At 62.3% G+C, this 25,849-nt stretch overlaps 1 protein-coding gene across 5 annotated transcripts; it reads right to left on the bottom strand.

Moving 5' to 3' along the window:
* Nucleotides 1-1,561: 1,561 nt before the first annotated feature.
* On the bottom strand, nucleotides 1,562-24,999 carry ZBTB7A (zinc finger and BTB domain containing 7A). 5 transcript variants are annotated; one of them, XM_054673500.2, is made up of 4 exons: nucleotides 23,446-23,741; nucleotides 14,908-15,029; nucleotides 12,137-13,413; nucleotides 1,562-6,494 (listed from the first exon to the last, which is right to left on the bottom strand). In XM_054673500.2, exons 3-4 carry the CDS (start codon nucleotides 13,396-13,398, stop codon nucleotides 6,002-6,004), a joined length of 1,755 nt encoding a protein of 584 aa, XP_054529475.1. In that variant the 5' UTR covers nucleotides 13,399-13,413; nucleotides 14,908-15,029; nucleotides 23,446-23,741; the 3' UTR covers nucleotides 1,562-6,001. The 5 variants fall into 5 exon arrangements, with proteins under 5 accessions (XP_054529475.1, XP_016790165.2, XP_016790166.2 ...); XM_016934676.4 differs by lacking the exons at nucleotides 14,908-15,029; nucleotides 23,446-23,741 and adding an exon at nucleotides 24,703-24,999; XM_016934677.4 differs by lacking the exon at nucleotides 14,908-15,029 and having other exon boundaries at nucleotides 23,446-23,740.
* Nucleotides 25,000-25,849: the final 850 nt, after the last annotated feature.

A 25,849-nucleotide genomic window follows, 5' to 3' on the forward strand; every position in this document is an offset into this window, starting at 1 on the left:
GAAATTGTATGGTATGTGAATTATAATTTTGTATTTTTATTTTTGAGACAGGGTCTCACTCTATCGCCCAGGCTGGAGTGCAGTGGTGTAATCATAGCTCACTGCAGCCTCGACCTCCTGGGCTCAAGCAATCCTTCTGCCTCAGCCTCCAGAGTAGCTGAGACCACAAGCGTGCACCACCACACCTGGCTAATTTTTGTATTTTTTGCAGAGACGTGGTTTCACCTTGTTTTTCTGGCTGGTCTCGAACTCCTGGGCTCAAGCAATCCTCCCTCCTCAGCCTCCCAAAGTGCTGGGATTACAGGCATGAGCCACCACTCCCGGCCCTCTCTGGAGCACAGAGGTTAGGAAGCACCTAACCCTGGCTTGTGGTCCTGAGGCTGCGGCTCCTTCAGCTTCCCAACGTGGGACCTCTGAGCAGAGGCCTCAGTGTGCCCTGAGGGTCCACGGTGCAGGGGGCTCAGGACACGGCTGTAGAACCGCTGACCCCCAACCCTGCTCCAGCGCGTGTCGGGAACTTGGGCACGAATCCTGGCTGCAGCAGGTTCATGGGTGGCCTCGCACAGGTATGGGGCTTTAGCATGAGGTCCACATAAGGACCCGGAGGCCCTCAGACTTTGTGGTGTGGCCTCTGTGGTGTTTCCTGGCAAGGGCTGGGCCAGGCTTTGTTGACTTCCTGTGGCTACTAGGAAGAGCCCAATCCACAGAGGAGGAGCTGGGGTTCTGTGTGGACCCAGTGCCCGGCTCAGTGCAGCCACTGGTGCCTCACTGTGCCATCTGCTTCCATGAGTGCCTCATCCATCCCTTGGGGCTGGCCCCATCCCCACCTTTGCTGGCCTGGACAGATTCCTTGGACATGGGCCGAGTCTGGTTGGAGGACAGGAGGAAGGAGGAGGCCGTCCCTCAGAGACCCTACCCAGAGGTAGGGGCTGCAGCTAGCTGAGGCTTCCAGCTCCAGATCCTGGCTCATGTCCCTGGGGCCTGGCATGGGGCAGCACCCTGGGGTCCTCTAGCAGAGTCGGGTGGCCCCCAGGTGAGGCTACCCCGCCTGGGGCCTCGGGAAAGCCTGGAGTCAGTGGTGCCCAGGGCCCAGCCCTGGATTCTGCTGACAACTCGCCCGGCTGGTTCTCCCTGCTGCCCCTCTGGCCTTATCCTGTGCCAGCTGCCTGCCCGCGCCAGGGGCTGTAGGTCACCTTCCCCGCAAGAGGGGCCTCTGGACCTGGGTACTCCTCGGACACTCACCCCCACCCCGGTGCTCTGGGTCACCGTCCACACCCCGCCTCTCCGCCACGCGACAGACGGACCCCAGAGAGATGGGCCTGGCTTCCAAGGCCGGGCCGGAAGAGCAGGAAGGGTCGGGGACCTGGGGCTTCTCTCCTTGGGACCCAGGATCCGGTCACCCTGGGCCCAAAGGTGTGGTGTGGACGAGGCGCTCAACCCACCCAGTCTCTTCAGGGCCAAAAGGGGAAAAGGGGGACCCCCCCAAGCCCCCCATCCCCGCTCCCCAGCCTCCCCCGAACAAAACACAGAGAACATCAAATGAGGCGACTGAGGCGGCAGCGGTCGTAACAGGCTGCGTTTAGTGGTTCTTTTTTTTTTTTATGTACAAGAAAAATGAATTTTTTTGTTTTTTCATCTTTTGTGTTTTTGTTTGTTTTTTATTACTTTTAAAGCTTCTCCCTCCCCACTCCCAAAAAGTGCATTTTTATCAGTTTTTTTTTTTTTTTTAAATCTCCCACACTTTATAAAGACTCTCAATACAGTCTCTGGAATGTCTATCTGTGCTCTGTACCCTGAGGGCGCCGCCCCGCCCCCCATTCACCAGGCCTGGCCCCTCCAAAGTCCAAGGCACCTCGATTCTGGGCCTGGGGTGGGGTGGGGGGCGGGACCTGGGCATCGGATCCTGGTCCACAGCCTCCAGGCAGCCCCGGCGAGGGATGGGGGTCTCCCTGGCCCCCTCCACCCCCTGGCCCCGGCCCCCCCCACCCCCGTAAATCTATGTATTTAATGCGAGCTAGTCTTAACTCTGAGGTTGTAGCTCCTGGGGCCCCCCCAGCCTCCAGGCCCCTGACCCGTCCTGCGCCAGCCACCCCCCCCCCACCTCCGGGAAGGCTGCTTCAACTTAAATAACTTTTTAAAATAAAACTGCAAATATAAATATCTTTCTTTCTCAAAAAATAGGATTTTTGCTTTTTTTTGTTGGTTTTTAATATTTTTTTTTCTTCTGTTTTTCCTTTCATTCTCTCTGTCTTGCCTCCAACCATTCTGGTTGCCGGGCGGGAGGGGGCACCCTGAGGCCCCTGCCTCAGTGTCACCGCCTGTGAGGTGACCGCTCCTGCCACGGCCCCGGGGTCTGAATCGTGCAAAGACCCCCGTCCCCCACCTTCCCTGCAGCCGCCCACTTCCAGGGGAAGACCCTGGAAGAGGCTGGGGGACCCCCCCTCGGAAGGAAGCAAAAAGACAGTGACAGGACTGCATGGCCACAATGGTGGGGGGGCAGACTTTGGTATCGCCCGCTCGAGCCTGGCTGGCTGCAGGCCCACACCCATGCCAGGCCGGGCCTGCTCCGGCATTTTACATTCACTGGTTTATAATTTTTTTTTTTCATTTTTAAAAACTTTTTTGACTTTTTTTTTTTTTTTCCTTAATCTCGAAAGGCGGGGGGCGTCGGGGGGCAGAGGCAGGTAGCAGCAACAGCTAGTAGCAAAGATGCTTCTCTCTCTCTCCTGGGCCCGGCAGGCTGGGGGCCACTGCAGACGGGGGCTCCGGCCCGGCCACCTCCCTGGCCCCCGGGCGCCCCCGCCTGAAGCCCCCCAACCCCAGCCTGGACCTCACTCCCGCTCTCTTGCACACACGCACACACGCGTCCACGCAACTTCACCATGAGAATGGAAATAACAATTTCGCATTGTTTTTCTTTTTTTTTTCTTTTTTTTTTGTACCAGGCAGTTAAAAAAAAAAAACACCCCAAAAAAAGAAAACACAAAAAACCCCAAACAACCAAACAAAAAAGCTTTGAGCTGTGTCCTTTCATATGGAGTCAACACGACCCTCCTCAAATATCATTTTTTTTTGTTTGTTTGTTTCCTGAAACGCGAGAATTCAGCAGGTATCTTTGGCAACACTTTATCACGACCTTAATTTAAAGAATAAAAATAAAATCGATTCACGTCTATATACAGTATGTGATTGCGCGGAGTCTGGGGAGGGCGGGGCTGGGCTGGGGGGGTCCCGGCTCTGGGCCCATGCAGAGGCTGTGGCCCCCAGGACGGGCGGGTAGTTAAGGCAAAGTGGGCGGGCAGGACAGGCGAAGCTGAGTGCGGAGCTAGGAACGAGGGTTTAGTGCAATCCCCGAGGTCTGTGTAAGTGTCGCGGTGGGCCGCAGCCCTTGTTCCTACGGAAGTCCCAGAGGGCTCCACCCCCCAAGTCCGGTCGCCCCCACTGGCTAGGACGACAGCTGTGATTTTAGAGTTGGTTTTATTGCGAGGGGGTGCATGGATAGGGGAAGGTGGAAAGAGGGCTCACCCCTCAGGGGGCCTCTCTGGGAGCTGGGGAGGGGTGTCCCTGGCCTGGGTGTTCAAGCTCCCCGCTCAGCCACGACAGATGGTTTTCTCTCCAGAACAGCTCGCCCTGTGACACTGGGGTGTGAACGCAGCCGGGGTGCTGTCACCCAGCCCCAGGGGAGAGGGGGGATCCTGAGACATTTGGAGGGGGCTGACAGGCTTAAGGGGGGGTGGGAAGGGAAGGGAACCAAAACCATCCTGTAGAAACAATATGAAAATTGCCTTCTTAAAAAGCTTCCCTTTAACAATGAAAGAAAAAGAGACGAGAAGATGTGTGTGTCACAGAGAAGGGGGTATGGGGGGGTCGGGGGCAGGGAGAAACCCCCCCCCCGGTTGGGCATTGACAAGAAGTCTCAGTGCAGCAGAGCGTCTATTTTCGGGGTCCCATGCTAGGCATTGCATATGCAAAAGGGGTGAGGGCGTCCTGGCATCTGGCGACATAGTCTCCCCAACCCCAGCTCCTGTCCGTGGCCTGTGGCTCGGTCAACACCGGGCCTTGTGGGAGCCAGAGGTTGGGGGGAGGCAGGTCCCAGTCCCCCTGGATTACAGTCAGTGCCTTTGAGTAAAAAGAGGGGTGCCTGGGGTGGGGAGGGGGGCGGTGGTTCTAAGGCCCTGGAGGTGGGGGGCCCCTGTCACCCACCTCAACAGGGCAGGCGCATCCAAGGTCCAGCTCCTTGGTGGCCATGCGGGAGGACAGGCGTGTTGGGGGATTAGGGGGTGCCGGATGGGGATCGGGGTGCTCCGGCTGGAAGGCCCATCCCTGAGCTAGGGAGGAGGAAGGAGAGACCCCGGGGACAGAAGCGGGCGCTAAGACCTCTTCACGTCAGAACCAAAAAAGGGGACAGAAAGGGGGAGCGGGGGGAACACAGCACGAACACCCCACAGTCCTGCCTTCGAGGCTGACGTCCGGGGGTGAAGCACAAACACCTCGGGGCATCTCCCAGGTCCCCTGCGATGGCTTCCTCCTGAACCCCCCTTCTCGCTTTTTGGGGAACAGAAGTGGATTCTACGTTTGTGGTGGGTTTTTTTTTTTATTATTTTGTACAAAAATAAATCGACTTTTAGGAATTTCTTCTGCTCTCGCTCTCTCTCTCGCTCTCTCTCTCGCTCGCTTTTTTTTTTTTTGTCTTTTCAACTTTTCATAGAAGTTGGTTGTAACTTGTAAACATGTTTTTAAATTAAGAATTAAGATAAAGTGTAGTACCCGTTCCGTTACAAAGTGCCAAGACTTCTAATGTGGTTGGTTGCCTTTTTTTTTTTTTTTTTTTTCCTTTCTTTCATTTTGTAAAACCTTTTTTTTTTCTAGTTTGTTTTATTGCTTTTGTGACATTGGAATTTGTGGATTTTCTCTCTCTCCCCCCATCCCTGCCATCACCAGACCCTGGGGTTCCTCTGATCATGACTCTGTTTATCCCACACTGTTGCCTGCTCCTCTGAGGAAAAGTATATTATTTATATATATCTATATATATCTATATATAAATTTTGTCTTTAAGGAGGAAAGAGAAAAAAAAATCTAAAAAGTGCTTTAAAAATTTGGGAGAGGGGGCTCGGGGGAGAGGACGAAGACAGAAGTTTTGAATCTCCAAACGTGGGGGTCTAGGTGGACCGGGCGGGGGTGGGGGGGCGCCCTGAGGGGTGGTCCCTGGGGGTCCCGCCGGTTGTAAGTGCCGTGAAGGAAGGCGGCAGGAGCATCCCCAGGAGCCATCCTGGCGCCCCACCGGGAACCCCAGTCCGATCTCCTTTCTCCAGGCCTAGAAATAAATAGGTTTGTGTCTCAGTGGCCAGGAGATGTGGGGTGGGCGACAGGGGGAGGCCGCAGGCAGGGTTGGAGGTGGGGAGGCCATTGGGGAGATGGAGAGGGAGACCCCTCCCTTAGTAAGTGCCCTGAGGAAGGAGGGTGCGGGTCGGGGGACGGGGGCCCATTTTAACGTCCGCTCAGAGCAGACAGAAATCATTTAAGGTCTTGTCTGAAAGACTCATAGAAACCAGCGAGGGGAGGAAATTAAAAGCCCACTCCAGTCCCCCCCCAGCGCCCCCACGTCTACCCTCCCCCCAGCCCAGGGCCTCGGATCGGGCCCCAGGCCCCATGCCGGGTGCCCAGGGGGCTGTGCGGGGTCTCGGATTCCTTGTGTCCTACAAAAAACCCCAAACCAAGCCCCGAAACCCAGCGATGGGGTGGTGGGGGGAAGGGGAGCCAGGGAGGGCCGGGGCCCCTGCGGAGGGAGAAAAACGTCAGAAAGGAGGGAAATCTGAGAAAGCGCTACCCTAGATTCTGTGACGCGTCATATATATATATCTGTATATATATATATAGATATAGATATCTGTATATAGATAGATTTTCTTTTTTTGTGTTTTTGGGGGGGTGGTGGGTGATTTTTTTTCTCTCTCTCTGTCTCTCTCTTTCTCGGGTTTCTGTTTTCTCTTTTTGGTTTTTAGGCGAGTCCGGCTGTGAAGTTACCGTCGGTGGCGGCCCCGGGGCCACCTCCGCTGTCACCTCCTCCACCGGCGCCCGCTACATTCAACCGGCCCAAGCCGTCGGGGCTGGCCACGTCCTCGTCCTCGTCCTCGTCCTTAAAGTGCTTCTCCTGGCCGTTGCGCCGGGCGTCGGGGGAGCTGGGCTGGGCGGGGGCGCCGGGGGTCGCGGTGGCCCCCGGGCTGGGGTCGGGCGCCCCGCCCCGGACGCGGGGCTTGCGGCCGCGGCGCGAGGGGACGCCGTTGCAGCCGTCTTTCTTGAGGTGTCTGTGCAGGTGGTCGGAGCGGACGAAGGTCTTGCAGCAGCTGTCGCACTGGTAGGGGCGCAGGCCCGTGTGCACGCGCATGTGGTTCTTCAGGTCGTAGTTGTGGGCAAAGGCGGCGCCGCACTGCTGGCACAGGTACGGCTTCTCGCCCGTGTGCTTCCGCATGTGCACCTTCAGCTTGTCCTGCCTGTGGACGGGGCACGGGGCGGGCACGGTCAGTGGGGCCGGGGACCCCCGATCCCCGCCCAGGGACCCTCACGGACGCGGCAGGCCCTGGATCGTCACCCTTGCAGAACACGGACCGTGCACCAGAGGTTTCGGTGCCCCGATGGGGACGGTCCCTCGAAAAACGAGACAAGTGGGGGCGATTTCGCATTCTGAACATCTAAAGAGGGCCTCGGACCCTGAGTGCTGTGTGGCCTTGGGAAAACGCTATGCCTCTCTGAACCCCGTTTCCTTTCCTTTTTTAACTTTCTAAGAGACAAAGTCTAGGCCAGGCGCGGAGGCTCAGGCCTGAAATCCCAGCACTTTGGGAGGCCGAGGCGGGCGGATCACTTGAGGCCAGGAGTTCGAGACCAGTCTGATCAACACGGTGAAACCCTGTCTCTACTAAAAAAAAAACAAAAAACAAAAATCAGCCGGGCATGGTAGCAGGCGCCCGTAATGCCAGCTATTAGGAAGGCTGAGTGAGGCAGGAGGATCACTTGTATCTGGGAGGTGGAGGTTGCAGCGAAACTCCGTCTCTAAAAACAAATTTGCCAGGCGTGGTGGCGCAGGCCTATAATCCCAGCTACTTGGGAGGTGGAGGTTGCAGTGAGCCAAGATCACGCCACTGCCCTCCAACCTCGGTGACAGAATGAGACTGTCTCCAAAAAAAAAAAAGAGAGGCAGGGTCTGGCTTTGTCCCCCAGGCTGGAGGGCAGTGGCGTGATCACGGTTCCCTGCAGCCTCGAACTCCTGGGCTCAAGCCATCGTCCTGCCTCATCCTCCAGAGTAGCACACGCACCACCACACCCTATTAAATAGCTATTAAACTATATGTGTGTGTGTGTATATATATATATATATATATATATATATATATATATATATATATATGTAAGTTTGAGAGATGGGGGTTGAGCTACGTTACCCAGGCTAATCTCAAACTCCTGGGCTCAAGTGATCCTCTTGCCTCGGCCTCTCAAAGCTCTAGGATTACAGGTGTGAGCCACTGCGCCCGCCATGAACCCCTTTCCCTACCGCAGAAGGAGACAGTGGGCTTCTGCCACTCCATCCTGCCCCTACCCCTGGGGTAGGATGAGGCCAGCCAGTGCCTGGTGCCTTCATTCATGCCACAGACCTTTGCCGAGTGCCCGCTGAGGGCCAGGCCCTGTTCCAGGTGCTGAAAATACCGCAGGGAACAAGACAGGCAAACATCCCTGCCCTCTCGAGGCTGGCGGCGGCCGAGGTGTTTGGTGACAGATAGGGTGACCAACTGTTCTGGTTTTAGCACTGAAAGTCCTGCATCCCGGGAAACCCCTCTGTCCGGGACAAAGTGGGGCAGTTGGTCACCCTAGTAACCAAGTCCCCACCCCACGGCACCCAGGACTGCCCACTCTCCCCTCACTTCAGCGTCACTCCCCTATCTGGGCTCCACCCTGACATGCAAAGGTGCAAAGCGCAAGCTACGCTGGGGCCTTTGCATGTGCTGTTCCCGCAGTCCGGGGCACTTTCTTTTTTCCTCCTGGATCTTCACAGTCAAATTTGGGCTCAAATGTCACCTCCTTCCCCAGCCCTGTCTCCATCCTCCTGCCATCACCACCTGACTCTTCTATTGTTTTTTTTTTCTGAGACCGAGTCTTGCTCTATCTTCCAGGCTTGAGCGCAGTGGTGTGGTCTCAGCTCACTGCAACTTCCGTCTCCCGGGTTCAAGCAATTCTTCTGCCTCAGCCTCCCAGGTAGCTGGGATTACAGGCCCTCTGCCACCACACCTGGCTCATTTTTGTATTTTTAGTAGAGACGGGGTTTCACCATGTTGGCCGGGCTGGTCTCGAACTCCTGACCTCAGGTGATCCACCCGCCTCGGCCTCCCCAAACGCTGGGATTACAGGCGTGCACCACCACACCTGGCTGATTTTTGTATTTTTAATAGAGACAGGGTTTTCACCATGTTGGCTGGGCTGGTCTTGAACTCCTGACCTCAAGTGATCCGCCTGCCTCGGCCTCCCAAAGTGCTGGGATTACAGGCGTGAGCCACCGTGCCCGGCCGGTCTCTCTTGTTTCTGTTGATTTCCTTGTTTCTCCTCTGTCTCCCTGATTGGATCGTGAGCCCTGAGAAGGCAGGGGTTGGGTGTGACTCGAGGGCCCCTCCCTGCCTGTCTCGCCCCATGGGGGCAGCGTGGACCCAGCTTAGCCTGGAGCCTCTAGCCTACAAAGCCGGTCACCATATCAGTGGGGTGCCTGTGGCCTAGGTGGCTCCTGAACCCTTGGAATGTGGCCACTCTGAACTGATGTGCACTGGAAGTGCAAAAGGTACCCCAGCTTTTGAAGACTTGATATGCAAAAGGTGATGTAAAATGGCTCAATGAGGATCGTGCACATTGACTACACATGGAAATGCATCTACTGGGTTAGGTAAAATGTTTCAAGTCACTTTCACCAACTCCCTTTGACATTTTTTGAATGGGGCTGTCAGAAAATGTAAAAATATGTAAGTGGCTTGCTGGCCGGGCATGGTGGCTCACACCTGTAACCCCAGCGCTTTGGGAGGCTAAGGCGGGCAGATCACCTGAGGTCAGGAGTTCGAGACCAGCCTGGCCAACGTGCTGAAACCCCGTCTCTACTAAAAATACAAAAATTAGCCGGCATGGTGGTGGGCGCCTATAATCCCAGCTACTTGGGAAGCTGAGGCAGGAGAATCGCTTGAACCTGGGAGGTGGAGGTTGCAGTGAGCTGAGATCGTGCCACTGCACTCCAGCCTGGGCGACAGAGTAAGACTCGTCTCAAAAAAAAAAAAAAAGTAGGTGTCTTGCCTATTCCCATTGAGTGATGCCAATCTATAGTAATAAAGTGTACTCCTTCCTGGGATCCGGAGGGCAGGAGGGAGCCCTGGGTCTCAAGAGCCCTGGCCAGAACCTGACCTACTCCTTGCTGCTGCCTGTTGTGCCCCACATCTGAGCCACCTCGGGTTTCTTCCTTCTCACACTCAATAGACTGAAGACTTCTTTAGTGTGCGGACTGGCAAACTCCTACTCATCCCTCAAAGCCCTACCTTGAATGCCCCTCTACCTTTCCTAATTCCCAAAGACCTGGCTCCCCTCTGGGTTCCTCCAGCCCTAAGTCCCTCCCTCTGGCACCAGCTACAGAGCTGGTGTCCCTAACTTTAACCCCTCCTTGGCTCTGTTGCCCTGAGGGTCAAGGCCTGGCCCTTGGCAACCAGACCCCTACCTTATCTCTAGCCTTGCTGCCCCACTGAAGCCAACAGAACGTGGTAACTTGCTAACAGAACCCTGGCCTAACCAGGTCTGTTACCAGCCTCCAGGCCTCTGGTTTACTGATCACTTTCTGCAAAGCCCACGGCAAGGTCTCCGGGCTGCCTTGCCCAGATCTGGCACAGGGCCGGGGTCACAGAGGGGATGGCAGCCACTAGGTTTTTCTAGAACCGTGCAGAGACTCCCCAGATGAGCCTGGGAGGCCCAGAGAGAGGAAGGGACTTGCCTGGGGCTGCACAGCAGGCCAGAGGGCCACGCAGAGGCGGGGTGGGGGCGGAGGTATCCCTAGTTTCATCACCCCGAGCCCCAGCCTGGGTAATTATAGCCCCGGCCACCACAGGCCCCACTTACTCAACGCCCTGCTGTGACTCAGAGGGGCCTCGGGCTCCCAGGCTTTTGGAGGGTGGGGGTGCTGGTGTCCTGGGGAGGGGGGACCAGAGCACGGGGTGGGGGAAAAGAGGAAGCAGGTGGGTCTAAGTTGGGGTGGGAGGAAGGGGTCTCAACAACTGTCCCTCTCTAAGCCTCAGTTTCTCTGACTGAGGGGATCAGCCCCGGCTCGGGTGGGATAGCCAGCAGTGCCCGAGTCAGAATGAAACCGGGCCTGTGGCCTACGGCCAGGGAGGCAGGGTGGGGGTCACCACCTTCGCTCAGCCTGGTCCCCTCTGCAGACCCCAGTTCTCTGCACCCCACCAAGCTGCTCTTCCTGAGCTCAGAGACGAACCCACAGTGACCCCTGCCTGGAGGAAGAGGAGCCCCCCAAGACCTCCAGTACCCCAACCTCACCAAGGAGGGACAAACCACCAGCTACACTGCCTGCCTCCCAAAGTGCCCTTTGCCCCCTGCCTGGCACTCCTGGGCGCCGGAGTCCAGGCCGCACCTTCCTCTCCTGGCCTGCTGGGGAGAGGGCCGGGGTGCTGGGGAGGGGTCAGTCCCAGTTCCTGTCCCCACGGGGTGGGGTTGGGAAGCTGGGACAATGGCCTCTTTCTTCAGCCTCGGTGGGCGTGGCTGGGGGAACCCCAGGGCGGGCGGGGGGCAGGGGGTGGTGCTGAGTCACCCAGCCTGGCCAGGTCCCTGCCTGCCAGCCCCCTGCCCCCACCGCTACAGCCCGCCCTGGATCTACGAGGCCCAGCCAGCCACCTCTGGACTCCTGAGACCGAATTGCAAACTGCCCGGGCCTGGCCTTGAACTCCTGCTGTTTAGGGACCAAGCCCCGTGGCTCCCAGGGGGGCACAGTGATCTCTCAAGCTCAGCTGGCCTCAGGGCCTCTGCACTGGCTGTTCCCTCTGCCTGGAACGCCCTTTCCCACAGCTGCTCCTCCCCTCCTTCAGGTTCCGGCAAGGCCTGTCCCCGGCGCCTAGAACAGGCCTGGCACCAGCAGACGCTTCATAAATGTTGGCTGATTGAAGCAAATGACCCAGGCTCACGGGAAACTCAGAAACCACTCCACGGCCTGGGCTCTCCCTCCCTAAGCCTGAGGGCCTGTCACCCTCTCCCAAAGCAGAAAAAGAAAAAAATCAAAAAGTGCAGAAGAGAAGAACCAGCCCTCCAGGAAGGAAGAACGACTGTGCCTTCCCGCCCACCTCCCGCAGCTCAACCCTGTCCGGCACGCTTTGCATATGATGTGGCTGTCATCTTATGTCTGGCCTGTGCTGTCACCCACCGGGATGTCCACACACAAGGGCAGGGCCTGGTCTAGGTTGTTCTTAACAGCCACGTGGGTCAGGGAAGCGTTCGTTGGCTTTGGGCCCAAGAGGTGGGGTGTGTCTGTTTGCGTGTGTGTGCATACATGTGTGTCTGTGGGTGCATGTTTGCATGCATGTGCGTGTATGTGCATGTACGTGTCTGTGTGCATGTGCCTGCATGCATGTCTGGGTGTGCGTGTGCATCTGTGTGCGTGTCTGGGTGTGCGTGTGCGTGCGTGCATGTGATGTGTATGTGGTGTGCGTGTGTGTGTGCGCATGTCGGTGCGTGTGCGTGCGTGCATGTGTATGTGATGTGTATGTGGTGTGCATCTGTGTCTGCATGTGTCTGTAGCATGTCTGTATGTGTATGTGGTGTGCGTGTGCGTGTGTGCGTATGCGTCTGTGTGTGTGCATGTGTACGTGGCATACGCGTCCGTGCATGTGTGTGCATGTGCGTATACATGTCTGTGCAAGTGCGTGTGTGTCTGCGTGTGTGTGGATGTGTAGGTGACGTGCATGTGTCTGTGCGTGTACGTGTCTGTGTGCACGTGCGTGTATGTGTGCGTCTGCGTGCATGTGTGCGTGCGGTGCAGGGAGAGAGGCGGGAGGGGTCGTGAGCGGCGGATGCTGGGGCAGAGAGCAGGACGGCGCCTCCCCCGCGGCGGGCAGCTCACCTGGTGAAGCGGACCTTGCAGATGTTGCACTCGTAGGGCTTCTCGCCCGTGTGGGTGCGGATGTGTCGCGGCAGCTTGCCGGCACCCTGGATGACCTTCTCGCAGATGGGGCACTTCTGGAAGGCCTTGGCTCGGATCTTCTTCTCCACCTTCTGCGACCAGGCCGGGTAGACGTCGCCGTCGTGGGCGCCGCTGAAGTACTTCAGGTAGTAGTCCATGACGCCCTTGTCGTCGGCCCGCGACTCCTCGTCGCTGTCCCCCGCCGCGGCCCCCGCCCGGCCCACCGATGACATCATCTGCTGCAGCAGCGTGCTGGCCGCCAGCCCGTCCACGTCGGGCCCGTCCCCGTCCTCGCCCTCGGCCGCTCCCGACAGGAAGCCCGGAGAGTCGCCCGGCTCGGGGGCCGCCTCCGACAGCGAGGCGGCCTCCTCCTCTCCGCCCCGGCCGTAGTGGCCGTTCTGCGTGGCGGCCGGCGGGGCCACCGGCGGCGGAAAGAGACCCCCGGTGGGGGCGTCCTCAGCCCGCTCTGGCCACAGACCCGGGTTGCTGTCGCCCTCGTCCCCGTCCCCCGTCGGGGGCCGCTCGGCCGGGGGGCCCGGCCCATAGAAGTCTAAGCCGTTGCAGTCGCCCGCGGCCACGGCGGCCACAGCGGCGGCCACGGCCTCCTTGGTGGCATCCAGGTCATCATCGGACGCCCCAAAGGCGGACCACGGGAAGCTGGCAGCGGCGGCGGCGGCCGCGGGGGGCAGGCTGTTCATGGGGTTGCTCTGGAAGAACTCGAGGTACTCCTTGGCGCGGAGGAGGTTGCGCTGATCAATTTGATCTACAAGGTCCAGCTGCCCGGCGTCGGCGCCCGCGTCGGCCGCCAGGATCTGCCGGTCCAGGAGGTCGGCGCACACGTGGCTCACGGCGGGGATCTCCAGCAGGCGGGCGGCGCTGAGGATGTCACCCACGTTGGCTGTGCTGACGGTGAGCGTGGCCGTGTAGGCGAAGTCCATGAGCGCGGTGAGCGCCTCGGCGCTGACGAAGTCGATCTCGTACACGTTCTGCTGGTCCACCACGGCGCCCGACGTGAACAGCTTCTTGAAGTACTGGCTGCAGGCGGCCAGCACCGAGCGGTGCGTGGGGAACTCGCGGCCCTCCACCAGGATCACCACGTCGCACAGCAGGCCCTGCGTCCGCTGCTCGTTCAGCCCACTCAGGATGTCGCTGCTGTGGTCGGGGAACGGGATCCCGATGGGGCCGTCCACGCCGCCGGCCATCTTCCGCGCCGAGACCTGCAGCAGTGGGGAAGGAGAGGGCGCTCGTGAGTGGGGGTGCGGGGGTTCCTGTGCCCACTGACAAGGGCCCGAGGCCCTTGAGAAGCAGCGCTCCACCCTGCTCCCCCAGCCTCACATTCCCACCCGCACGTGAAGGCGGTCAGATGTCGCGCCTTTCCAGCCCCAGCTTCCCCAGCTGTGCACCAAAGCGATACATGCCCTGCCTCCAGCCTCTTTTCTTTTTTGTGTGTCTTTAATATAGAGACAGGCTATCACCATGTTGGCCAGGCTGGTCTCAAACCCTTGGCCCCGGCCTGGCGCGGTGGCTCACGCCTGTAATCCCAGCACTTTGGGAGGCCGAGACGGGCGGATCATGAGGTCAGGGGATGGAGACCATCCTGGCTAACACAGTGAAACCCCGTCTCTACTAAAAAATACAAAAAATTAGCCGGGCGTGGTGGCGGGGGCCTGTAGTTCCAGCTACTCGGGAGGCTGAGGCAGGAGAATGGCATGAACCCAGGAGGCAGAGCTTGCAGTGAGCTGAGATCACGCCACTGCACTCCAGCCTGGGCAACAGAGCAAGACTCCATCTCAAAAAAACAAAACAAATAAAAAAACCCTGGCCTCAAATGATCCAACCGCCCCTGCCTCACAAGGTGCTAAGATTACAGGCATGAACCACGGCACCTGGCCAAGACTGTTTTCCATCTGTGCATGAGGATAGCCAGATGTCCCGGCTCCCCAGCCTCAGTTTCCCCAGCTGTTCCCAAGTGCAGTCAAATGTCCTATCCTCTAGCCTCAGTTTCCCCAGCTGTGCATGAGAATGGTCAGATGTCCTGCCTCCCCTAGCCTGTTTCCCCAGCTGTACACAAAAGCAATCAGACGTCATGTCCCCAGCCTCAGTTTCCCCAGCTGTACAGGAAGGCAATCAGGTGTCCCACTCCCAACCTGTTTCCCATCTGTACACAAGGGCGGCCAGATGTCCTGCCTCCAGCCTCAATTTCCCCAGCTGTGCATGAGGAGAGTCAGGTTTCCTGCCCCCCATCAGCCTCAGTTTCCCTAGCTGTGCCCAAGAGCAGTCAGATGCCCTGTTCTGTCTCATCGGCGTGAGATGAGGCCGGCAAAACCCACACTGGACGCTTAAATGTCGCAAGCACACTGGCACCACCCCTCCGAGGAGGGCCCCCGGGAATGCCTGTTGAAAGGGCACTTTGAGGCCGGGCTCGGTGCTCACGCCTGTAATTCTAGCATTTTGGGGAGGCTGAGGTGGGCAGATCACTTGAGGTCAGGAGTTCAAGACCAGCGACCAGCCTGGCCAACATGGTGAAACCCTGTCTCTACTAAAAATACAAAAATTAGGCTGGGTGTGGTGGCTCACACCTGTAATCCCAGCACCTTGGGAGGCCGAGGCAGGCAGATCACCAGGTCAGGAGATCGAGACCATCCTGGCTGACACAGTGAAACTCTGTCTCTACTAAAAATACAAAAATAGATGGGCGTGATGGCACGTGCCTGTAATCCCAGCTACTCAGGACGCTGAGGCAGAAGAATCGCTTGAACCCGGGAGGCGAAGGTTGTGGTGAACCTGGATGGAGCCACTGTACTCCAGCCTGGGCAACACAGCGAGACTCGGTCTGAAAAAAAAAAAAAAGAAAAAGAAAAAGAAAAAAAAAAGGGCTGGGCACTGTGGCTCACATCTGTAATCCCAGCACTTTGGGAAGCCAAGGCAGGCGGATCACCTAAGGTCTGGAGTTCAAGACCAGCCTGACCAACATGGTGAAATCTCGTCTCTACTAAAAATACAAAATTAGCCAGGTGTGGTGGCACATGCCTGTAATCCCAGCTACTCGGGAGGCTGAGGCAGGAGAATCGCTTGAACCCGGGAGGCGGAGGTTGCGGTGAGATTGCGCCATTGTACTCCAGCCTGGGCAACAAGAGCGAAACTCCGTGTTGGAAAAATAAATAAATAAGGAAAGGGCACTCTGAGGCGCTACGGGAGGACGCAGTAGCTCGAGAGAAGTGCCCTGATCTGAGCCATTTTCCTGTTGGTCTGAGCACGGGCTTCGGCCGATACAGAGGGGAGGCCACGCAGTGACCTTTACAAAACACCTACTATGGCCAGACGCGGTGGCTCACGCCGGTAATCCCAGCACTTTGAGAGGCCAAGGTGGGTGGATCATGAGGTCAAGAGATAGAGACCATCCTGGGCAACATGGTGAAACCCCATTTCTAACAAAAAATTAGCTGGGCCTGGTGGCGCGGGCCTATAGTCCCAGCTACTCGGGAGGCTGAGGCAGGAGAATCACTTGAACCAGGAGGTGGAGGCTGCAGTGAGCCACCTAGATCACGCCACAGCACTCCAGTCTGGTGACAGAGCGAGACTCGTCTCCAAAAAAAAAAAACAACAACAACAACAACAACACATAACACCTACTTCCCGCCAGTTCCACCCGAACCCCACCGGCAGCACCCACTCCGTCGTGAGCTGAGGCCACCTGCCCGAGGCCCCACCATGAGGACACAGTTGCGTCCAAACTCAAACCAGAGTGGACCTAAGAGCCGACCCCTTGGCCTCCCCGACCCTGACTCCTGCCTCCTGGTCGAGCCTGGTTCTTTTCAGGGGGCTCTGAGTCAGCAGGAAGGGGTGTGGCAGCCCAGGCACGGGGACCCAGTGCCGAAACCCAGCTGAGGTCAAGGCCACCGTGGGTGTGCCCCGTCCGGGCAGGGCCAGTGACTCCGCAGGCTAAACCCCTTCCTGCCCCTCAGAGCCCCCAGCATAGGGCTCAGCCCTGGCTGTGAGTAACAGAGACCGGGCTACAGCCCGGGAGGAGCAGGGAGCCGGGGGAACCCCTGTCCACCTCCTGCCTGCCCACAGGACTGCCTGGCAGCCCCTCCCCAACTCTCAGCCACCCCAGCTGAGCTGTTCAGCCCCAGCCAAGGCCTTGGCCCTCTCTGGGCCTCAGTCTCCCTATCTGTCAAATGGGCAGAGGTTTCGGGCAGCGCCGGGCCCTGGGGGGACTGTGTCTGTCCCACCCCCTTCTCCCCCTCCCTTTTTTCCGCCTTCCCCTCGGCTGTGACTCATCCACCCACTCGGAGCTTGTGCAACCCTCTGGCCCCTGTCCCCACCCCTCCGCCCTCTCCTGGGAGCCCCTGGCTGCCCCGAGTCACCCAGCACAGCTCACATTCCTCCAGGCCGGCCGGTGGCTCTCGGGCCAGAGCCCCTGGGCAAGGCCCCTGGGGAGAGGGCCTGAGCCGGGCCTTCCATGGCCTCCTCCGAAGGCCTCCTCCGGGCCACCAGACCCTCCTGTCCCCCAGCCCGGCAGCTCAGGCAGGCTCTGACGCCGACGGGCTTGAGCCAGGCCCCACAAGGGAGGCATGGTGTCGGTCCAGCCGGACCCAAAGCCCAGGGCCCTCAGCGCGGGGCCTGAGCTGCCAGGCGACACAGAGGCCTTTGTGAGCTTGCTCAGTGCCACCACGCTCCCCAGGCCCCTCCACCCGCCTTCCTTCCCTCCTTCCAGCCTCGGCCCAGGGCCCAGCTGCTCAGCAGCCCCGTCCACTCTAAGGCCTGTGGTGGGGCGGTGGGCTCAGATGTGGCTGCTGGGAGCAGGGAGGGTAGGAGGGGAGCGACCCCACCCAAGGCTCGGCCCTGGGTAGCCTCCGAGGAGTCCCCTTTTGTGGTGTCCACCCCCTGCCACCATCTGCCGTCTGGCCCTGGGCCGCGGGGAGCGTGTGAGCAGATGGAGCTCTGGATCAGACGGGCCCGGGCCCTCCTACCCACCCCAGCATGGGGGGAGACCTCTGACCCAGGCCACCAACGCCCCAAGATGGCCATCCCTGGCCTGCTGGGCCGCTCCTCCCCTCGGGTGACCAGGGTCCCCGCTCTGGAGTGGCTCGGAGGTGTCTTTCCTGGGGCCTGGAGGATGGGCCCAAAATAATCCAGGTGGCTCAGCAACCTCCTGCAGGTCCCCGCCAGTGTGAAGATCCCAGTTCCAGGTTGGGTCCGGGGGTCCCAGTCTCTGCCCTCTCCAGCCTGGGACCCTCTCTTGGGCCCCTATTCCCCCCTAAATATCACTGAGGCCCTCCCTCAAAGCAGCGAGGCCCGGGGTGATGTCAGCCAAGGAAAGCCCCCGTGAGAGGACTGTGGCCGCGTTTTACAGAAGAGAATGCCGGGGCCCAGAGAGGGCTGCAGTCCTGGCCTAAGGATGCCCGGCAGGGCTGACTCCCAGCGGCTGGGGGCCAGGAAATGATGGAGGGGCCGGTCCCCCCACCCACCCAGGGAAAGGCCCTGACCTCGCCCTGGAAACTAAACTCGCTCTGAGACAACTGACCCACGCCCTCACTCCAGGAACACAAGCCACCTGCCGGCCACGCCCTGCGCCAATGCCCCCACCTAGGCCTCCTGGAGGCCTCCCCTGAGGAAAGGGCCGAAGACCCTGCCTCCGAGGTGGGAGAGGGGAGGCCGGGCCCAGCCAGAGCACCCCCGGGGGGGCCACAAAGTCTTGGCAATAAAAAGTCCCCGAGTGCTGAAGCCCCACTGTGCGCCCGACACACGGTACACGCCTCCGGAGGTGGCGGTTTTGTTCCCCTCCTCCAGGAAGCCCCGGCCCCACGCCAGCCAGGTCCCCACCCCTGCCGGCCAGGGTCCCCTGGGCTCGGCCCACACCCACCCGGGGCCCCATCTTTCATCACAGCTCCTCCCCCGCGCTGGCCTCCGTGGGATTTCCGGGGCTGCTTGGTGCTGACTCGGCGGCCGAGGGGCAGGCCCTGGCAGGCCCCTCCTGGGCTGGAGGTGGGGCGCCCTCCTCCCCCCAGGCCACTCCCAGGCCCCTAAGCCCAACCCTCCCAGGGTGGCGCACAGTAGGGGCGCAGCAAACCGCCGGATAAACCAGAGACAGCCCACGCCCCGGCCCACCCAGCTGGCTGCCAGGCATACCCAGAAGCAGGGGGCTGTGCAGCCTGCCGGTCCCACCTCCCATCTAACCTAAGGGTCACTTGCTGTAGTGTTTGTCGAGAGCCACGGCACCCGGGCAGCATTTCGGCCCCCTCTGTGCTCCCAAACTAACTGGGCACCTTCACTTCGTCTTCCCCAGGTCCCTGAGAGGCTCAGAGAGGTGAGGCGGCCCAGTCGAGGTCACACAGCAGCCCTCTGATCTGGGCAGCTGCCACTTCCCAGCTGCGGGGGATGTGTCGTGAGCTCGGAAGCACCCTGACGTGGCTCAGGGAGCAGCAGATGTCGCCTAGGAAGGACCCCGGCATCCCAAGAAGGGCACCCCAACACGGGGAGCATCAGGAACTGAGGCCTGGAGGTGGGCGACCGGGGAAGGGGGACTGGCAGAGAGGAGGCTGCATCGCTAGTGCAGGGTGTGGGAGCCAGGGGCCTCCCCAAGGTCACACGACAAGGTGAGGGCTGGGCAGGTAACTGCCACCCGCCACCTTCCCGAAGGCCACTTCCTGGAGCAGGGGGCCGTCTAATGAGGGGATCAGGGCCCCCACCCAACCCTCTGCCCAGGGAGAGCAGGGAAGGAGGCCAAAGGGACCTCTCACCCCTCATGTGCTGTGCAGAGCAGCTCGGGTTCAAGCCTCGGCTTCCCCACCTCCAAGCTGTGTGACCTTGGGCAAGATGCGAGACCTCTCTGAGCCTCTGTCTCCTGGGGGATGGGGGTCGTGACAGTGGAAAGGGGCCCCCCACTGTGGTCAGGGTCCCGCTCACATCCATTCAGCAAACTTAGCCCAGGGACCTAATGTGCGCCAGAGCCAGTCCCCAAAACACATTGCCAGGCTGTTCACCACCCCTCACGGATGGGAACTTTGCTCCTGAATGCTATTCCGGGAATTCAGTCCCCTCCTCACCTACCAAGGGAGTGAGTGGTGGGGTCTGAGGAGGAAGCTGGAAGGGGAGATCAGGCCCAGAGAGGGTGGGCGGCCGGCCCAAGGTCACACTGTAAGCCTGGTGTGCAGGTGCGGCTGCCAGGCCCGCACCCGGCAGCCCCCGCCCCCTCCCCGCCCAGCGGCCTGTGTTGCAAGGTTGGTCCCGACGGGTAACCCCGCCCTGACCTGGTGCCAAGCCCCGCCTGGCCCAGTCCTCGGCCTGGGTTTAATGGGACAGGAATGCAGTGTCCCGATCGGGGGGCACCAACGGCCTGGGGTGGCTGCCAGCTGCCAGCCCACCCCCTGCCCGCCTGCCCTTGCCCGCAGGCCTCCCTCTGGGCCAGACATGGAGCAAACAGGCCCTCGGCCATTTTACGTGTCCATTTATTGCCCTAAATGGGGAGGGGCTTCCTGCCCGGGCCTTAAAGGGCCAGAGGCAGGAAGGCCGTGGGGGCCCAGTGGGAAGTGTGACAGCGGGGATGGGGGCAGCGATGAGGAGGCCAGGGGGATCCCATCTGACGCCCAACTCATGGGTGGAACTGAGGCCCACCCTGTTCCCACACTCTGAGATGTCATGGGCCGGGAAGCCCAGACTACAGCCTGAGCCCAGGTTCCAAGAGGAAGCTTCATGACGACAGTGGAGGGGCTGAGCTTCCCGTCACTGGGGGCAAGCAAGGCCAGACTCTCGGAAGCCCATCTTTGTCCACCCTGCCATCAGCCCAGGCTGCACCTGCTTAGCTGAGATGCCTGTGAGAGGCCGGGGTGACCTCTCTCTCCCTCCCCTGAGGGAGGCCTGCTTGTCACCTGGAGATACCTGCCCCACCCCCACCCTCGCCTGAGCAGGTGGAAGGCTCAGCCTGGGAGCCCGGCGGCCTGCAGAATCCGGCCAGATCCTTCTCTCAGGCATCCTGATAGGTGGGACGGGCCTTGTTTTCCAGTCAAACCAGAAAGGCGTGGGTGGCGACACTTCCACCGAGTGGCCGTCCACAGCCTGCTGGGGGGACAGATGGAGGGGCTGGTCCTTTGGCCACGCTCCTCCCGAGCGCCGGATTCTCTGAGGGGCGCCTTCTGCGCTTTGGGGCTCTGGACTCGGCGCTCGGGGCCCAAGGGCCAGAGCCGCTCCTCGGAGCAGCTGGGGGAGGCTGGGCCTTGATAATCGCCCCAGAGACCCATGGTACCTGACGGTACCCACAGCGCTGGAAGGCAGGATCTGTGTCTGTGCCCCATTTTGCAAACGGGGAACGGGATCAGAGAGGGGGAGCAGCTTGGCCAGGGTCGCGCAGCAGAACTGGAATTTGAGCACGGGCCGTCTGTCTGGCTCTGGCCTGCCTAACTAGTCCTCCCACGGCTCCTTCCATCCCCTTTCCTGGCCCCCGGATACCAGCAGGAGATGAAATCCCCCTACCCTGGGGGCTGAGAGGAAGGACGGCTTATCCTCATACCCTCAGAGCTGCCTTGCAAGGGAGCTCTCACACAGGAGCCTGGGGCAGGGCTGGAGTCCAGCTGACATGGGCGGCTCAGGGAGGGGCCTCTGCCCCTCCAGCTCTCAAGACAGCTCCCCAAGGGCCTGACACAGTGCACAGTAGTCGCTCAACAAGCATTCCCAATGACCCACTGAGCGAACCCTCGAGACAACACTCTAGGGCTGATGACCATCTCCCCACTGTCTGGATGGGAAGACTGAGGCTGGCAGAGGGGGAGTGACTGCTGGGGTGGACCCAAGGGCTGGGCTAGGACTGGACCATGCTCACCCCCACCCAAGGCTCACCCCCACCCAAGCTCGTTCCTCTTGTCCTTGTTGCCCAGGGCTACTGCAGGGCGGTTTATGGTCTGGCAGGTGACAGGTGGGGGTGCAGGTGTCTCACGCAGCTCTGACCCACGCCCCACACTCAGGTCTCTGCCATGCCCTGAGCTGACCTGGGAGTTTCCGCCACGGAGGAGAAAAGAAAAGACACCACGGGTGGCTTTGCAGGCAGCAGCTGGGGGACCCTCCGCAGCCCCAGGAACACAGCGCGCCCCGGCTGCAGGGGTCACGGGGCTCATCCAAGGTCGCAGAGCAAGCGTGCCAGCATTCCAACCCTTGAGGAGCCCTCCTTGGAGCATCTGGGCTGCAGTGGGCTGGCTCTGGGGAGGTGACCTCGGTCTCCTCTGGTCATAAAACCCAGAGCCCTGCCTGCCTCTGAGGACCAAGGTGAGACGAGTTTGTGGCTCGGCAGGATTGGAGAGGGGCCTCGTATGCACGTGCGCCAGCAAGGGCCTGCCCGGTGAGGCAGGGAGGCGAGAGGGCTGTGGCTCGTGCTGTGTGACCTTGGGAGCCATGCTGGCCCTCTCTGAGCCTCAATGTCATCTTCGGACACAGGGTTTAATAAGCCTCGGTGACACTCCATTTGCAGGCAGGTGCCTGCGGTTGAGCCTCTACTGCCAACCTCTGGCCCTGCTTAAAGACAGGTGGGCAGGCGCCCCTGGGCCACCACACAGGGGGAGGGGACTTTGGACAGGCCCCGAGCTGGAAGGATGGAGCACAGGGGGCAGCTCTGACCCCACCTGAGTGACCTTGGGCCGCCCTCTGCTTCCCCCTACGCTTCAGTCTCCCCTGCCCAGTACCGGCACCTGCTCCGAGGCTTGCTCTAACCTCCGGAGTTTCCAAGCTCACATTTGACCTCCCCTCCCGGCCTTAGTTTCCTCCTCATACGGCAACGGGGATCTGCCACCAGGTGGACCCAGCTATAGGTCAGAGGGACTCAAGGAAAGAAAAGGAAAAAACAAACAAACAAACACCCAGCAGGGATTTGTGATCGCCCCAGGAACCTTCCCGACCAGGCCCCAGGCTGGGCTCTGCCTCGGCCGCGCCTCAGTCTCCCGCACAGAGCAAAGGACCCATCCACTGCCTGCGGCCGCCCGCGGACCTCTGCCGATGCGTGGCTGCCCGCCCGGGCCCAGGTGCTGACTGGCCGCCACGCAGCCAATCGGAACTGAATAATAAATACCCCCCGGACTGACCCACGAATTAAAATTTCAGTGTCCCGGTTGGCTCTTCTTTCCTTCCTTAGACTTCGCTTTTCCAGCGGCCGGCTCCTGCCCCCCCTTCTCCCCCAGGCTCTGTCTCCACAGCGATGGCTGGTGGTAAACAGAGGCCCCGGCCCCGCCGATAGGTGCTCTCGGGGCCCCGTGGGGGGTGGCCCTCGGGGACAAACGCCCCCGGCCTGAAGCCCTCAGGCCCTGGCAGCAGCAGGGCTGGGCTTAGGCCTGGCCTGGCCTGGGCCCCTGCCCCAGCCTGGCCTCCCCGGGACCTCTCCCAGACCAGCTTGCCAATAGGAAGTGATCGGCCGGTGGTGGGGAGGCACCCCCAGTGTGGGAGCGGCACGCTCAGGGTTACGCCCTGGTCCAGTTCTGAGGTTGGGGCGGGGGGGACTGACACGGAATCCCGACGCCCTCTCCGGAGGCAGCTGGCAGGGAGGTGGGGGGGCCCACCGAGCCCGCCACCCATGGGTGAGCCAGGTGGGTGCCGCGGGTGGCAGGGGCACCAGCACCTCTGTGACTTCCGCCGCCTGACTGGGGGGAGAGGAGTTGCTGCCTCCCCCCGCCTCGCCGCCAACTCCTGGCTGCATTCCGCCAACATTTAGTGGGCGCCGACTGGGTGTCCGGGCCCGGGTGGACAGCAACCTCCCGCCGCGGCCCACCGTGCGCCCCCGCCAGCCAGCCCGGGCAGCGCCTCCCAGAACCCGCAGAGGCCCGGGCCCTGGGGGGGCACCCGCTCCTCCGCTCCGCTCAGCCCCCAGCCAGGCTCCCAGGCCGGGGGGGCTGGGTCTCCCGCCCGGGAGGTAGGGAGCGGGAGGGAGGGGGCTGGATCCCACCAGCTCCCCCCTCCCCTGCCCGGGCTCAGGCTTCGCACGTGGTGGTGGCGTCAAGGGGAAGGAGGGGGGGTCCGGGCCAGAGGAGACGGGGTCACGCGCTTTGGGGGCACGGACGGCGGGGACTGGGGTGCTCTCTCCGCCCCCTCCCGCGGGTCGGAGCCGGACGGCCGTCCGGGCAGGGCGAGGGGCCAGGCCGGGCCCCCCACCCAGGGCTGAGTCAGGCCCGGGCGGGGGCAGGAAGCGGCCCCCTCCCCCGCCCCGGCCGCAGCGCGCGGCCCCCGCTCGGCCCGCGGTCCCCCGCCGCCTCGCCCGCGCGGGGGGCTCCTACCTCCTTCCCGGGGCAGCGGCGAGGGGGCCCGGCCCCGGCGGCGGCGGTGGCGGCGGCTGCGGCTGGGCTGGCTCCCTCCGAGGGGCCGGGAGGCGGCAGTGAGCCTGGCCCCGCGCCACCCCCCGCCGCCGGCGGCCAATCCCCACCCGGGCTGGGGGGAGGGCGATGCAAATTACCCCGGATCTGGGTCCGCCCGCCCGCCTCCCCCACGCCCGGGCCCGGCCTGCGCTAGGCCGCGCATCCCCGGGCTCGCCTGCACCGCGCGGCCGCCCGGGCCGCCGCCCTCCCCGGGGAGCGCGGGGAGGGTGACCCCCCCCCCCACGGGCGGGGGGCCGAGGGGAGGGGGGCTGGGGACGGTTACACAACCAGGCGGGGAGGGGCCCCGGGGCGGGGAGGGGGCCGGCCCGCGGGCCGCGCAGCCGGAAGCCGGGACCGCCACCGGCCCCCGGCGAGGGGAGCCCGGCTCCAGGCCCCGCCCCATGGCGGGCTGGCCCCGCCCCCGCGCCGCGCCGCGCGATCGGCCCGCGCCCATTGGCTCTCCGGCCCGCCGCTCACCGCCCCTCCTCCGCACCGCCCCTACCCGCGGGCCGCGGCGGGCTGTCGGCGCGGGGCACCCTGGGACTTGTAGTCCAAGCCGCTTGCCACCTGCCGGCTGCAAACGGCGGAGGGACTACGAAGCCCAGAGGTCCCTGCGGCCCTGCCCGCCCACCCGGACACCCCACCCCTTCCCCCTCCTTTCCAAAGCCCCCCTCCCTGTTTTTTCAGCCCCCTCCCCCCCATCCCCCATGGAGCTCAATCCTGGCCAACTCCAACGTATGCACGCAGCACCGAATAGGCCCCCGGGGGGCGAGAGCGCCCCTCGTCTTCAGCTGGAAACTTAGCAGGCGACGCGCCCCCCTATCTCCCCACGCCGGCTCCCCCCACCCTCAATGCAGCCCTGCTTCCCCTCCCCCGCTCCCCGCGCGCCTGGGAGCCCCGAAAAGCCATGCACCCAGTGGGGGGGGGGGGGGCTGGCGCACAAGCTCATGCACTTAGCCCCCAATCCCCCCTTCCCGGGCGGCGCCCCCTCCCCGCGCTCGGGATCCAGGGCGCCTCCAGCCTCCGGGCAGCTGCCAACCACCCCTTCCTCTGAAACTTGGGGGAACGTCCCCGGCTCCCCGGATCTCCCCTTCCCGAGGGGGCAGCGGTGGCCGCAGCGACCCCCGCCCGTCCCCGCCCTGCACCCCGTGCCGGGGGCCGCGCCGGGCGCTGACTTACCTCGCGGGGCCGGGCCGGGGCGCGCGGGGCCGGGGCCCGGAGTTGGGACTGGGCTCCCTCGGCCGCTCGCCTCCGGGGTCCGCGGCGCTCGCTCTGCCCGCGTCGCGCTGCCCTGGTCGCTCCCTCGCGCGGCGGCGGCGGCGTCACTGCCCCTACAGTAACTGTACAGTACAGCCAAAGCCCCGTATGATGCTCGCGACTCCCTTCCTGGTTTCTCCGAGGGCAAGAGGGGTCCTCCCTTGTCTTAAAGGTGCCGCAGCCGCCGGCCCCCCCACGCCCAGCCCGCCCCCCCCCAGCCTGGCCTCGGAGGCCAGAACAGGCTCGGCAGGTCCCCTCTTGCCACGTCTCTGCCCTCCCGTGGGGCTTCGCCCGCTGCGCCGGGGAGACCGGGCTGTTATTAGGTTTTGTCAAGTGGGGGGGGGTCCGGCCCGCCCCGGCGCGCCCCCCCGCCTCTGACCTCTCCGCCCCGCCGCGCGGCGCCGTGCCAGCTTGCCAGCTTATCTGGCCCCAGAGCTCCCCGGGGCGCGGGGGGAGCGGGCCCCCCGGGGTGGAGGGGGGGTGGGGGCCTCCAGATAAACAGGCCCCCAGCCTCTGCGCAGGGGCGGGGTGCGGGGGGGCGCGGGCTGTGCCCCCGACGCCCGGGGCGTGGCAGGATGGCAGCGGGGGCGGGGAGCGCGGTGCGCACAGCGAGGAGCGACGCGGGCGTGTGGGTCGCGCGGCCCGGGCTGCCGGGGGTGGGTTGGGGGTGAGGCGGTGGGGACCTCCCCGCAAGGCCAGGGCCTGGGCCTCCCCGGGCCTCAGTGGGACTTGCCGCGCCAGGGACGCCGGGGGGTGGCCTTGCCAAGGACGGCCCGGGTCCGCGGGGCTCCCGGGTCCCTAAATGAAACCACCAACCTGCCCTCCCGCGATTATATAAAGGAGTCGCCTCCACCCCGCTGCGCTAGGGGCGTCAGCGGGGGAAGGGGTTGGCGAGGGGCGGGGAGGGCGGTTGTTTTCCCGGCTTCGCGAGTTCCCCCACCCGGCTGCGGGCCGCGGGGCGGGACGGGGACCGGGCCCTGGACGCCTGGTCCGCGCGGGCCGCTCCTTGGCACAAGGGGGTCTGCATGGCTCGCGAGGGGCGGAGGTGGGGAGTGGGGAGGCGTTGGTT

Source organism: Pan troglodytes, chromosome 20 (genome assembly GCF_028858775.2).
Source record: "Pan troglodytes isolate AG18354 chromosome 20, NHGRI_mPanTro3-v2.0_pri, whole genome shotgun sequence".
In the NCBI taxonomy this organism is placed as follows: domain Eukaryota; kingdom Metazoa; phylum Chordata; class Mammalia; order Primates; family Hominidae; genus Pan; species Pan troglodytes.